This window comes from Osmerus eperlanus, chromosome 11 (assembly GCF_963692335.1).
Source record: "Osmerus eperlanus chromosome 11, fOsmEpe2.1, whole genome shotgun sequence".
NCBI lineage: Eukaryota > Metazoa > Chordata > Actinopteri > Osmeriformes > Osmeridae > Osmerus > Osmerus eperlanus.
Window position 1 is genome coordinate 8,959,976 of NC_085028.1, and position 15,017 is coordinate 8,974,992.

The 15,017-nt window shown below is 42.3% G+C and overlaps 1 protein-coding gene across 1 annotated transcript in view; it reads left to right on the forward strand.

Moving 5' to 3' along the window:
- The first annotated feature begins 558 nt into the window (after positions 1-558).
- Positions 559-15,017, forward strand: part of elna (elastin a) — a 43,770-nt gene continuing 29,311 nt past the window's right edge. Inside the window, exons 1-5 of the mRNA XM_062473452.1 lie at positions 559-837; positions 11,457-11,525; positions 12,456-12,500; positions 13,326-13,415; positions 13,564-13,590. Coding sequence (XP_062329436.1) covers positions 762-837; positions 11,457-11,525; positions 12,456-12,500; positions 13,326-13,415; positions 13,564-13,590 — 307 coding nt within the window. The 5' untranslated portion in view covers positions 559-761. The remainder of the gene's footprint in view (positions 838-11,456; positions 11,526-12,455; positions 12,501-13,325; positions 13,416-13,563; positions 13,591-15,017) is intronic.

The following is a 15,017-nucleotide window of genomic DNA, read 5'->3' on the forward strand; positions in this document are numbered from 1 at the left end:
AGTTGACCAAAATCTCACTGTTCTTCATGGTTCCAGTGTTGAGGTTAACAGCTTAATATTAAAGCTGCTACAGAAAAATATTTTAAACTTATTTTGGATAAAGAGGAGGAAACAGAGGTGGAAAGAGGTTACTTCCCAAGTTGTGTTACTAGTTGAATTTCTTTCTCTCTCTCTCATGCTTTAATAGATAAAGTCCTCTCAATCCTTGCGAATGTCTGGCAGACAATTTCTGGATAAGGTGGAGTGGAAAGGAGGGGGTCTCTCTCTCGCTTTCTATCTCTCTCACAAACACACACACACACACACACAGACTTCCTCTCATTCTGTTCCCTCTGTCTTTTTTTATCTCCCTCCTCACTCTCTCTCTCTTCTCTTTCTCTCATCCCCTCTCTCTCTCTCTCTCTCTCTCTCTCTCTCTCTCTCTCTCTCTCTCTCTCCCTCTCTCTCTCTCTCTCTCTTCACTTTCTCTCATCCCCTCTCTCTCTCCCTCTCTTTTGGCAGCTCTCTGGAGTCTGCTCTGTTGGCAGGAGTGACCAGAATAAAAACAGCCACACCAGACATAGGAGGGGGAAAAAAGCAACGTGATCCATAGAAAGTCTTTGCCCTCTCCTAATTACGTCTTGTCTCATGTCGTTTTTCTACTTTTTTTTCTTCTTTTTTTTTAAATCTTAAACGAATTTAGCTTGCTGGGAAGGAGAATAAGGAGCCAGAGGAGAATAAAACCAGCCGATAAGCTGAGGGGTGGTGTATTTTGAAACGAGATGGCTAACAGGAAGGTTCTATCCCTCATCCACAAATTCTTCTTCTTAGTTCTGATTCAACCCACACTTCAAGGAGGTAAGTGTGCTACTCACTAAACCTTTGTGTGACATCTGCCTCTGGCAGTTTCTGAACAGGTGCAGAGTTCTGTCCAGTCAATTGTTTATCCATTTGTGTTGGTGTTAATATACATTTTAATATTTCATGTTCGGGGAACCATGCATCTATAAAGGTTAGTTTGACATTGCCTTTATGCCCATGGTTCCCTATAAACGCAGGGTATTAAAAGAATAACTTGAACAACTGATCCCCTGTGTGATTTGGTAGATGTTTTATTATTGGATTAGTTTGATTATAATATTGTCACCCACCACTTGGGATGATTGATGAATGTTTAGTCTATCTGACCCTCTGTACAAGTGTCCAAGTGAGTAACATCATTTCAGTCAAACTTTCCATTCCACTTTCAGTTCGCAAAACATTCTATTCCATCACAGTGCAGATGAGAAACTTCATTGCATAATTTGAAACACAATTGTAATCTGCTCCACATTTGCATGTGCTGTGTTCTTGTAGTTGAGGCTTAATATAGTCCAGATATTCTTTCCTGTGGAGCTCCTCAGTGGTGTTTTAGAGAGCATTCCTTCCTTAGATTGGGGGTCAGATGGCTGAGCGGTTAGGGAATCGCGCTACCAATCAGATGGTTGCCGGTTTCGAATCCCGGCCGTTCAAAATGACGTTGTGTCCTTGGCCAAGGCACTTTACCCTACTTGCCTCAGGGGAATGTCCCTGTACTTACTGTAAGTCACTCTGGATAAGAGCGTCTGCTAAATGACTAAATGTAATGTAAATGTAGATTCAGTGTCCAAATAGATTTAATTAACACTGCAGCCACAATGCATCTGTGCATCTGATAATGAACAAGAAGTAACTATCACAACAGAGGTTACAAACTTACAAAAAAAATCATCAAAAAGGTTTTGTGACTTAGTTATCATGGAAAAGCTACATTTCTCATGGGAAGATTAGATTTTCAATTTTTCTAATCACATACATATTAAATCATGTGAGAACAGGCTCAGTGTTAAGTCAAGGAACTGTGCAGTGCACTGGAGGAGGCTCTGTACAGTTTAATTGAAAGCCCCGTCTCATCTCCTAGCATGTCAGAGAGAGAGAGAAGACTCCAGCTGGTTCCTCTTTCCAGTCGGCTACATCATATAGAATCACTCATAATGAACTCCCATGTGGACAGAAGTGTGTATCTGAGCATGTGTGGGCTCTATCTCGACAGCTTTGGCTCTTACTGAAGTCACAGGGCTGTTTCTGGGACACATGTAATGTATGTGGATCTGAGGTCTAGCTTATCTATTTGTCGAGAGAAGGGGTGCGTGGTGAAAGTTGTACCTTTAGCTCTTAACCCTTGTGTTATCTTCGGGTCATTCTGACCCATCAGTCATTGTGACCCAACGTCGTATTGCGACAAATTTACGTCATACAAAAACAAAGTGAAGCATTTTCTTTTAACTGTCGGGCTGTCTCAGACCCCCCACATTGGAATGGTTAAAAGAAAATTATTTTTATTTGTTTTTGTATTGGGTAAAATTGGGTAAACACAACAATGGTTCGTTATGAACCTTTGGGTCATGTGACCCGAAGGCAGCACGGGGGTTAAGCTTTCCACTCTGTCCTTCGAGCTTTGAGTTTCCACTCTCTCCTTCTAGCTCACTCTCTCTCCATCCCTCCCTGTTTTGATTTTGTTCTTGTTCTGTTCCTTGGCCACGATCAACTGCAGTTGTTTAGCCTTCAATTGGAAAGCATGAAGGTCTGGACTTGGTTCTTTCAGCCCAGCCAGTCCTTTTCTACTGATTTATTTATTTGCTCAAAATAATTTTTCCGGCTCTCATTAATGTATCTGTTCCACAGCTGTTGGTAAGTATTCTCACAAACTATGTCAGATGAAGTTTTAATGGAGCTTTTTATTTAGACACAGAATAGAAACGTAGTGCGCCAGACATTTGAGTTAAACAATTAGTCTCAACAGTTAAGGTAGTGATCAGTCATCATGATAGTTTGATTCAAAATCCTTTTTGGACTGAACTTTGACAAGTCTGCATATACCTCATTCATCTGCAATGCACCTGCTATATTTCAGGATCTTTTGCTTTTTTTTGCTATGGCAGCATTTTCCACCCTCATCTTTGCACCAACTATAACTGTCAGCCAATTGCCATAACGGAAACGAACACATCTACGTTCAGCTGTCAAGACTAGCCCAGGCAGAATTTACAGCATACGAAAGAGCCAGCAAATATCAATATTGGCTTAGGAGACCAACTTTGATCTCTTGTGAACGTAAAACCCATCCATATCACCCTTTCCCAGGGTGCTGAAACCAGCTCCTTCTGTGTCTGGGAGCACATAGTTGAGAAACCACCTAGTAGGGTGGCTGAGCGGTGAGGAAATCGTAAGTAATCCAAAGGTTGCCAGTTCGATTCCCGGTCATGCCAACTGACGTTGTGTCCTTGGGCAAGGCACTTCACCCTACTTGCCTCGGGGGGAATGTCCCTGTACTTACTGTAAGTCGCTCTGGATAAGAGCGTCTGCTAAATGACTAAATGTAAATGTAAATGTAGTAGCCTTGTCCAAGGAAGTGAAAATGATCTGCAAGTAACATGAACCCTATTAACACCCAATCACCTTTTTTTTAATGTTTTATAGAGAAAAGGTTGCTTGTACTCTGGACATGCTCTCCAAATGGATTCCCAGGGTAAAAGTCTCTTCTGAATGTTTTTCTTTCTCCAAGTGTCAGTGAGTTATGATGCAAGAGGGAAGGTTGGGGAAGGGGTTTGTTAATAAATATGTCTCTCGTCATATGACCCTGCAACCTTCAGCAGGTACTGTAATGCTCAAATGTGTCATCAGTTCCTATGCCCTACTTTGGGAGAGACTGATCGTCCTTGCATTCCACAAACAAACAACATCTGTCAGACGGATACAGTGAACGGGATGTTATCCTGATCAAAAAAAAAAAAAAAAAAGACCACTTGGACTCAGTGGCCTCTCCCGCAAAGCTGTCGTTTTCAAACCTGTTCAGTCAGCATCTCTAACTGAAAAAGTGAGAACAAGATGTAATTCATTGACAGACTTTTTAATTAGTTGAATTTGGGGGGGGGGGGCTTTAATCTGCTGTCACACATACTGAACTTCACCTTAAACACAAGGCAGGTAGAGACGAGACCCAAGTGGGTTAGTTTCCTCGTACTTCTCGAGATTAATACAATTCCAGCTCTCCTCTCCTGTCCTCTGTGCTCCATCACACAAATGTAATCAGAGCATGTTCACTTTTTACATGCGTAATGTCAAGAGTGTAGTGAATCTCACTTTGTTCCATTTTCACGCCTCCATGTCCGTTGCTTTAGTACAGAGGTCCAAATGACGGACTCACTAACTGATGCCAGAGTCATTAGTTTCTGTTTTATGACCAAAGCGGTTAATGACACATGCCTGACAAGCAGAAATCGGCAGAGGATCAAAAGAAGAAAATAACAGCTCTGTTCCTTCCAGTCTCATAAGAATTACTTTCTTTTGCAGCACTGGAAGCCAGTTTGCCTGTTTTGGCTTTAGCCAGGCTAAAAGGCAGGCAGTCCCTGGACTTCAGAGGAATCTAATCCATTAATTGTTGCCGTCAGTGACACTCCCCTGGCCACAGTTGAAGGTGAATGAAATCATGGCAGATCCGGTGGCACACCTGGATGTCAGGCAAAACTTTCTGAATTGCAGCGTTGCCCCACTGGTTGGTAGACTCCCAATCTGATTATCTCTGAGTGCTGTTTGAGGCTTTATTGGAGGCACATGTTTTGAGCACCACTCTGGCAGTAATCCCATCCTTTATTAGGTGGATTGCCAGCAACAGCTATTCGGATTAATGTGACACCACAGGGCTAGACTGCACTGCATGGAGTACCTGGAGGGAAAAGTACTGTAATCAGATCTCATTGCAGAGTATAGATCTCATAATCTTTATTGCTGGATTCACTTAAACAATTTATGGAGGCATCTTTGGAAGATGGTTGTAAGTTTGGCTGTTAGCAACCAGGCCTGATGTTCATGTTGTGTAGGGGCTTCCGTCATGTATGTGGACATATAGAACAGAACCCATAGTTCTGCAGAGTGATCACTGGCCAGTTAGTTATGAATCGAGAGTCACCGTTTTCACTATCTATTGTTATAGGTGTTAAAAATCAGAACAGGTTTGGGATGTATAATTAGCTTTAAGACCACACATTTTAAAAGATCTGTTCTGGAAACATCCATGGTGTAGCATGATGGTGCACACACATCCCATTTTATTATGTTGTATTATGTGTATGTAACACGGATGCTCTGGTTGCAACCTATTTCCTTTACAAATGTATCCTGTATGACGGCACTCATAACGCTGCTGTACACTTACACTTCAGCACCGGCCTGCCTATCCAACGGCATGACCATTCGAAGGAATGAGACCTGCTTGCATGGTTTGCATCTCCCCATGTAATCGTTTGTGGGTAAATGTCAAACCATGTGTCTCTCAGGAGATGTTTGGTCTGTTGGCTACCTGTGCCAAGTGTTGAAAAAAGAAACACGTTAGCCCAGATGATTCATTCCAGCTATTCGGCAAGCAGACCTCATGAGATTGTGAGCTGAACTGTCCCAAAGAGACAATACTCTGAGACAAGGCCCTCTCAGGAATGGGGCCTTTCTGACCCTCCACCGGTCACTACATGATCTCCCATGTCTGCTATTAACCCTTAGGCAACAGATCCTGAAGTACAGTAACAGGCCTTGTAAAAATTACATTGCCGATCCCGGGCTCCTATAGAACGTTCCATCTGTGAGACATTCAGATCAGGTTGTCAGTGTTTGTTTTATGACTATCATAAAGCCCTGTAAAAAAAATTTTTTTTCACTTATAGGAAACACTTTTTTTTTTTTTACAAATATTTTTCTTATTCCTCAGGTGTCCTGCTTTTAAACAGCAAGATTAAGAGCAACATAAGAAAGAAATCTTACAGTATGTTGTTATTCATTCTTTACAAGCAAGAGGCGGATGAATACACAAAAACAAATATGTTAACAAACAAACTAATAAATAAACATTATGTCCCTTTATCACTGCAGGCATAGTGATAGGCATGACTAAAACACTCTTGAAGACTAACTACCAATTGGAACCTTCAATTAAATGCATTACGTCAGTTCCATGAAAGTCATCTGGCATGAAAAAAATTGCACGCTCTTCTTATATATACGTTTTATACATTCATGTGATAGATGTTTCTCTAATAAACATGGGTTAATGCGTCTTATACATGATTCAGTTGAGGTTTAAAAACAGTGATGTAAACCTTGGAATTCTATTAAATGTTTGTTTTGTTAATAGCACAGGTATTACATACAAATATGTATTGGACTATTTCTCATGCTCACATACATAGTATTCTATGGTGGTTAATCAAAGTTCAGCCTACATATTTTTAACCTTTAAAAATGAGTTGTCTCCACAGAAAAAAGATTTGGGGCATTCTTTATACCTTGTCAAGTGTCTTAAATGCAGGGCCCATGTGCTTGCTGGGTACAGGGTGAATCTAGACATGCCTATATCCAGTCAAAAGAGATGATTTATGTCACAGAGAACATTTGAAATGATATTATTTTAGATTTAGGCTATTTTAAATTTAGCCTTGGATGGTCATTTTAAAGTAAAATCCCTATTTGGCAATCTTCCAAATAAGAATGTCACTCGATATGGAACACTCTTCCTGACCTGTGTTTTAACAATATCAATAGAACTCATAAGGTAACTGATCTCTTATTCCCATGACAACAATGTCCCTATTATCATTAATTAATAAGAACTATGATTGCCCACAGACCTGTATTCATTTGTCATTTAACTCCACTTAAAGCAATAATTCCTTCAAGTGTCTGGAATAGGATCAAAAGAACATATGTACAGTATGCCTGGAATCCTGTCAAAATACACATAATATTTAAATACCTTTTAATGATTTCATAGAAGTATCATATCCACAGTTACCGTTTCTGTCATGTTCAGTGCACCATACAGTATTCAAAATCTCTGATCCGTCACGTAGGAGGAATTTGCAGCTGTTGGTGTTTTTTTTACACTTTTCTGAATCCTATAGAGATCAACCACATGTTAACCCCTGGTGGGTCTGCCTTGGCCAAGATACTGAAAGGCTGGAGATGGAGGGATGATGACGACTAGATCAGAATCTCACCTCCCCCTTTTTATAACAGTGCCGTCTGTGTGTCGTCTGTTTATTTGACTTTGCATACCTCACATTGCCGCTCTGCTACGCAGATGTGTCAGGAAGGCGAAGGCATGGAGGCCTTGGCCTGACTGGGGAAAGGACAGGTGGAGGAGCTACGACGGGCGGGGGAGGCTATCAGATTGATTTACTAATGTCTCTTTTCTCTTTCTTTGACCCCTCTGCTTTTCTGTGCTCTGGAAAATATAATGCAAAATGGTGACAAGAAGTCGGCAAGACGCCACAAGTCTGACAACGGTCGATGTACAAGTGCCAGAATCTGCAGTCTTCTCCACCGCACTAGATCTCCTCTGTACTAGATCACCACTCCAGGTTGTGCTTGGAATGACGTAGTGAATAGATAGATGGATGGTCAATGCTGGAAGGTTAGGTGATGGTAATGAACAAATCACATATATTTCCTAGGTTCAAAGGAGAGAAGGGACTGTGTGGGATCACGAATGTAATGACGCTGAGTCTTTCACAAGGGGTGGGGAATGCAGCAATCACAATGTGTGGGTCTGTGTCTGCTTGTGTGTCTGCGTCTGCTTGTGTGTCTGTGTCTGCTTGTGTGTCTGCTTGTGTGTCTGTGTCTGCTTGTGTGTCTGTGTTTGTGCGTGTCTGCTTGTGTGTCTGTGTTTGTGTGCGTGTCTGCGTCAGCTTGTGTGTCTGTGTTTGTGCGTGTCTGCTTGTGTGTCTGTGTTTGTGCGTATGTTCCGTGTGCGTCCTGTGCAATTAATTATACAGTTAAAATGACCAATTATTAGACACCCACAGTGAAGGGTCTTGAAAAGCATTACTCACAAGCTTGCTGTAACTGTGGTCCATATATCATGTCACTAACAACGCCTTTAGAGTGGTTGTCAGTTGTTAGCAAAGGAGTTAATTGGGGAAAATCCATCCATTTCATTTGAACAAATTGTGGACATAAAAACAAGTTCTTCCATATAAATAGCTAATATGTTTGCCATTCAGTCATTAAAAGTCATTAGTTGTTCCAGAATGTGAATGTGTTTGCTAACACATTTCCAATAAACCCAGGCCATACAAGACTAAAAACGAGTTGTCAAATGACCACTTTTATTTGTACTGAGCCGTTAGATGTTGGATTTGTATGGTCTGGCTATATGTCTCCGGCATAGATATTATTCTCAAATGAAAGAACCAAATAAAAATCTTTGCCAGCTATCAGTAGGTAAACATGTCGTTGCTTATTCATCTGGCTAATACTTAAATGTGCAAACTAAACATTGGCGGCTACATCCTCTCCGTCTGTTAGTGAACATTTGGTGGATAAAACGTCCCAATCTAAACACAAAATAACAATGTAACGACTGAGAAATCCCAAAACAAGGTATAAAACATCCCTGACTAAATACATGTTGGATGTAAACCAACAGGTTTAGGTACTGTGTGTTTGTTTTTGAAACCTTGTACTGATCAAATTCTTACTAAATTCCTACCCTGTATTCAGGTCTGGACTGGGACTGAAAAACGGCCCGGGACTTTGAAACGCAGACCGGCCCACGGCCGTGTATTATTAGTATATAATATATATTTTTTGTTGCATTATGCCGCAGCCGTATGACCGGCCGTTCGGGAAATCTCCCGACTCTCCCGACGGCCAGTCCGACCCTGCCTGTATTAATCAAATCCACATACAGCTAAAGACTGCTGGCATACAATACATACCAAAGAGAATCCGCACACTGTAGGATGAGCACCACACAATGATAGTTGTTTTAATTTGATTATAAGATGATATGAAACCAATAAATTCCCAGCAAAGGTGAAGTTACTAAGTAGAGGCCAACATGAACCCAGCGCTCCCTGTGTTACCTCCCCATGGTGTGGTACAGTGCTGTGCTGCAACAGGATTCTGACAAGTAGAAACAATTGGAGCAGACAAACACTCCCTGTGCCCTCTTCCTCAACCATGGGACAGGAAATCCTCCCTTTGATTGTGAAATGAAGTCCTGGCCAGGCTGCAGTGAAGAATACCGAATGCCTCGCTGGTACAGTGGGACTTTACTGTACCTCAGGATTCTCTGCCTTGCAGCTGCCAACCACTGTGGGCAAGGATGAACTGAGTCTGCATGCACTTTATATACACTCACATAACCTTCCCCAAACACAGTGCCAGCTTTGACTTGGTTGTCAGCCACTCGCTCTCACAATACGCTCATACACTGACACTATTTCACAAACATACACACTAGCCTGTAAATATACTTTCAAGGAAGCATGAATTATACGTTTTATTATATTGCTCCCTTTCTTTGGAAAGGAACAAACTTTGTGTTTGTCGTTCAAGTTCTCAACACTTAGCCCGTAGTCGAGTGTACAAGGTCAAACTGTAAATGGCCAAACTGTCTCTTCCATCATACTGTAGTTCTCTCACTGTCCCAATTAGAAACAGTTTGAGAGCTTCCTCTCATTCGTCTGTCCACAAATTCAACCATGAGGTCATTTGTTATCCAAGGACACATCTGCAATGCTCTTTCAAATAAACTATCACTCAAAAACGGCCATTTGTGCTCTTAAACATGATGTTTTCTAAATGAAACCATCGGGATAAAAAACATGTAAGGAACACTATTGCTGCAATGAATCATACAAATCCCGCTGGGCACAGACCTTGGTTGAGAATAGAATATGCTAAACAAAAACAGACCAGATAGACCAAATATTTTCCTCTCTTTTCCAATCGGCTTTAGATGTGTGACTTATGGGGATTTAGGAAAAATAGGGTGTCCTTGCTCACCTCTCCCTGCATCAATGCTTGTGGATTTACAGTATCTTTCCACCATGAGTATAGAAGCCGACTGGCCTGATTATGCTGGTTAAACAGACACACATGCACACACTTTCTCTTTCTATTTACATATTCCACTTCCCTAGTATTTCTTTACAACACAACTACAAAGTATTTCTTCTGTTGTATCTTAACATAATATATCCATAGAACCCCTCCTCATGTCCTCCTATGACCAAACTCAGACAGTAAAATAGATTTTACCTTCAGATGCTGCCCTCAGTGAACAAAATACTAAAACACTCCCAAGTCCCAGTGCTCCAACTAAGGAACACATTGAGGCCTTTGATATGTTAAATTAGTTGGCCTCCCAACACATGTCATGCTCATTAAACATAATCCTCATCATCTTAAAATCTTCACTACAGTACACAACGTTTCTGTGATAGAAACCAGGTTTTTCCTTCAAAAATATAACTTTATAATTGCAGCCTGAGCTCACCGGTCCCATAGGAGGGATGTAAGTCCTCTCAGAACAACTCAAGTGTTCTCTCTCTCTCTCTCTCTCTCTCTCTCTCTCTCTCTCTCTCTCTCTCTCTCTCTCTCTCTCTCTCTCTCTCTCTCTCTCTGTCTCTCCTCTCTCTCTCTCTCTCTCTCTCTCTCTCTCTCTCTCTCTCTCTCTCTCTCTGTCTCTCCTCTCTCTCTCTCTCTCTCTCTCTCTCCTCTCTCTCTGTCTCTCTCTCCTCCCCTTCTATGTTTCTGTTGTTGTTCCTTCCACACATGAGGCCACTGTGTCTGGGATCCAGAACGACCATCTCAGGAATTGCTCGGAGAAGAGGCCAACAATCAAGAGAGAACGGGGCAGGGGGGGGGGGGGGGGGGTGCTGTGTTCAGGCCTGGCGAAAGAGGCTTTCCAACTGCAATACCTCATCAGAATCAAAACAAAATGTTTTTTTTTCTCAGACCATCAGACAAGCAAAGTCTGGCTATGGCTCTTACTGCCATTGTTTCCTGATCACCTACATCAAAGGGATGTTGTTGATGGATGAAGGTGAGGGCCAAGAGAATCGGGCCAAGCTTGTTCATGCCAGAGACTCCGAGACCTTAGCACTGTCAGTCAGCACCACCATCATGTCACGCAGTCTTGACACTCCTACTTTACAGCCAGGGCGCTCTTTTTAACACCAGGAACTCTCCTGCACTCCGACATTGCTCCAGTTCCTTGTTGCCTCGATCCTTGGTTGTGTCTCGCTCTCTATCTGAAGGGGGAATTTGTATCATTTACATTACATTTACATTTAGTCATTTAGCAGACGCTCTTATCCAGAGCGACTTACAGTAAGTACCGAGGCAAGTAGGGTGAAGTGCCTTGCCCAAGGACACAACGTCATGTGGCATGGCCGGGAATCGAACCAGCGACCTTCTGGTTACTAGCCCGATTCTCTAACCGCTTGTTTGAGGTAAGGTTGGTGAAACCAGTCTGTTTAATGGATTGTCCATGAAGACCACACAGTTCCACTGGGGGCTATAGACTTCGGTTGATACTTTGGGACCAGACTTGACTTTGGAAGTAGATTCACTTGAGGGCCATAAAAAAGCCAGAACATCCATGTTTTCTGTGCTTGCAGGTGTGTATGTGCCGGCTGGGACTGGAATCGAAGCTGGAGGTGCTAGACCAGGCGCTGGCCTCTATCCAGGTAACATGGCATTCTTATCCTTCTCCAGCATGTCCCCAGTACAGAAATGTACATCAATTATTGTACATAGATATTTATTATTATTATTATTATATTTATTATTTAGGTTATATAATATTTTTTTTGCATTTTATGAGTTGTGTTTCTGGTGACAACTATCCATTTTGACACTCCAGTTGGATTTCTTAGGCACGGGTACAAAAGTTAGAACCTTAGAACATTAGGGTTAGAATCCCCTTCAGCATAGATAGAAAATACAGGCAATACACAAGACAGCAGTTTGCCCTGTACTGTACAAAATGTCTCTGTCTGAACCACAGACCAACTGACAACATAGTTATCCCACTCTAAACCCACTAAAGGCTGTGGCTTTTTGGTTTCACTGGTGTTGAACGTGTAAAATATTTAACAGCCATCCGGACAGTTGAAGCACACACCTCCGGCACCAAATGGGCACACTGAGCCCAGCGTTTGCAATGGTCCGAAACGTCTTACTCATGTGTGCCACAAACCATTACTGTCAAAGTCTGAACCATATATCCTGGTCATTCCTTTACATTTTTTCATCCTTTTCTTTTTTGTTTTTCCATTGTGGGGTACTGTTTCCCAACGTTCCATCTGGATGAGCCCTAGTGGTGATCTTCAGCAACATGAGGCCATAAATCAGGTTGAAATACAATGTAAATGTTCCAATGCCAAGCTCTTAACACTTCCAAAGGTGTTTTGTAACAGCAAAGATTTAGAGATGCAGGCCCCCCTGGGCTACCCATGTGGTCCTGGTGTAACGATATCTCAGCAGCTCCACCACTCAACAAACCCAGAGTGAGCAGATGATCTACATCGGTATTCAGGACGGAGGATTTTGGAAGCTTCATTCAAAGATGGTTACGCATGCTATGTAACATAACTCTTTGTCTGTTGTTTTACAAGGAGCTGCTGGTGTCCCAGTGGGATACAAACCAGCAAAAACAGGAGGTGAGTAGAAAACACTTGACAAGTAACTGTCATAACTGTATACTGTAACTTGTCCTTTCTTATAGTAGATATAATTTACTTTCAAGAGTGTGTGTTAGTGAAATTGCAACTGTGGAAGAAATCTGGGATGTTTTGTGTGCTTATGTTGACCACAATCAGTAGATCAATTTGATAAACTTTACAATAGTAAATTAAGTGTATCACTATTTCAAACAATCTCTGTTGGCAAAGTTCAATATTTCTCACAGGGCTTAAACAGAGAGTTTACCATTCTGTTCTACTCAAAATAGACTGAAGTGGGTATAGATATAGCAGATGCACTCAGCACTGCACATACATGCCCTTCACTGTGCGCTTGACCAGGAAACCACATTAACTACTGTTACTCTCCACACTTGAGCTGTTTTACATACTGCTGGAATGGGCAGCATTTTGGCAACATTTTGTCTACATCTGCAGAATGGCTTTTGGTAACGGTTTAGTCACCAGAGTTGAACAGATGGTGGGGGTTCTAACTATTTCTGGCCGCGACAAACTAAGAATACCTCCGTTACGACGATAGTAATGACATTGTTGTGGGTCAAAGTATAGTGTTCAGGCCCAACCACTGTCATTAAGACAGTTTACTAGGTGCTATTATGAGGTGTGCAGGCATTAGACTCTCTTACAGATTGTTGTTTCACACCTATAAAAGCCTAACATGGCCACGTAGCAGTATTAGACATTGGCTATAGAGTGAGAGAAGTCTTACAAGCTGATAACTCATGATGATGATGATGAGGTGGAAGTAGGGGGTGTATTTGACCTGTGCTGTCGTTCTAGCAGGAGGCTATGCAGGGCGAGGTGTTGGTACTGGCGGTGCACTCCCTGGAGGTGTCGGGGCGGGTGGTTTAGGAGCCGGGGGGCTTGGAGTTGGTGAGTGGTACTTCCAAGGACTTTTCGGACAATATTCACTGCTTTTTTAATACACACAATGGTGCTCATGATTGCATGAACTTGTGGACTCAGAGAAAGTATGTTTAATGAGAACTTGATTTTTTACTCTGTTTGCTCTGTCCAACAGGGGCTGGTGGAAAGGCCCCCAAACCTGGTAAGTCTTTAAAGTTGCTGCTCACCGTGTACAGTTGGCTCTAGCATTGGTTTCCATTACTCAGGGTACAGAAGAGTCTGCTATCGCTGTCTAGGATTCAATACTGTATACAGTATGTAGTGCAGGTGGCAGATATTGTAGAGTGCAAGACGCTGCAATAAGCTCAAGCATCCTGTTATGCACCCAACGAGGAAAAACCATGCACATTGTATCTGGAGCACCTTATTGAAGTGTTATATCAGGAAGGAAATCATGATGATATCTGGCTGTGATGTAGGTGAAGTGGGTTGAACTGTGTAGACCAGAGTGCAGTTAAGTACATTCTGGGTAGGTTGGTGGGTAGCGCAGCAGCAACAGCCCCTCGGCTGGGCCGTCACCAACATCACCTCGTCATCCCTTTATTTTCATCACGGTTCACTCACACCAATCTGGCATCTGTTTGGGATGTCCTGTTTGGGTGTGAGCGATGCATTCCATTGATGAGGAAAAGGGAGACCCTGCCACTCCTGTTTTGCGGTTCTGGACTGAGTGATGATTGGCAGAATACAAACTCCCATCATCACCCGCCAAACAATGGTGCTAACGCACTGATGAATGTTTTTGTAATGTTAGGCACTCACAATATCACAATGTCTGGAAGCCTCCTCATTGAAACAGTGCACTGCCGTCATCTCTGATACCATACTGTAAATATTGTTTTATGCTCTATTTCAGTGTGCACTGTATTAGCACATTAGCCATGCTCAGCCAATCTTTGATTTCCTACATCAGACCTTTCCATCTAGGCTACCACTATGTGGCGGGAAAGATAAGAAAGCACATTCATCGTTTTAACCGAAGATAAGATGTGGCTCCTTGCAGAGTACCCCTCACACTTCCCCCCCCCCCCCCCTTCTCTAAAAAGTCATTGAGTTTCCATGAGCTGCTTTGTAGAAGCGTCCTTACGTGGGATATTAGAGGGAAGTTGATGTTGGCTGGGGTCAGCAGAGCACAGCTTGGGAAATAACGGCCTGGCTTTTGTTCGTGCTATGGTTTTCTCTCTGTCGACCCGAGGTTCCATGGCAGAAATTAGATTAAGGAAAAGAAACAAAGAGCGTGTCACAGAAAGCTCCCAATCCTTTTAGAAATGCAGCAACTTGGGTCTTGTAACTCAATAAATCTCTGTAACACGAATGACCACACCTTACACAGGAAAAAAACTTAACATCTTTTGACTGGAACCATTTAAGGTCAGCTAAGGTTACTCGTCCATTTGAAAGAAGGAGAGAAAGAAAGGAGATCGGTAGTCACAATAACAGCAGAACACGTTCCACTCTACATCTTGATTTGTCCATTCAGTGGGGGATTTTTATGCAAGGTGACTTCTCAGATGGGATATTTCCATTCCAACAACTGGGTGTTGACTGAAGCTTTCCAGATTTGGACAC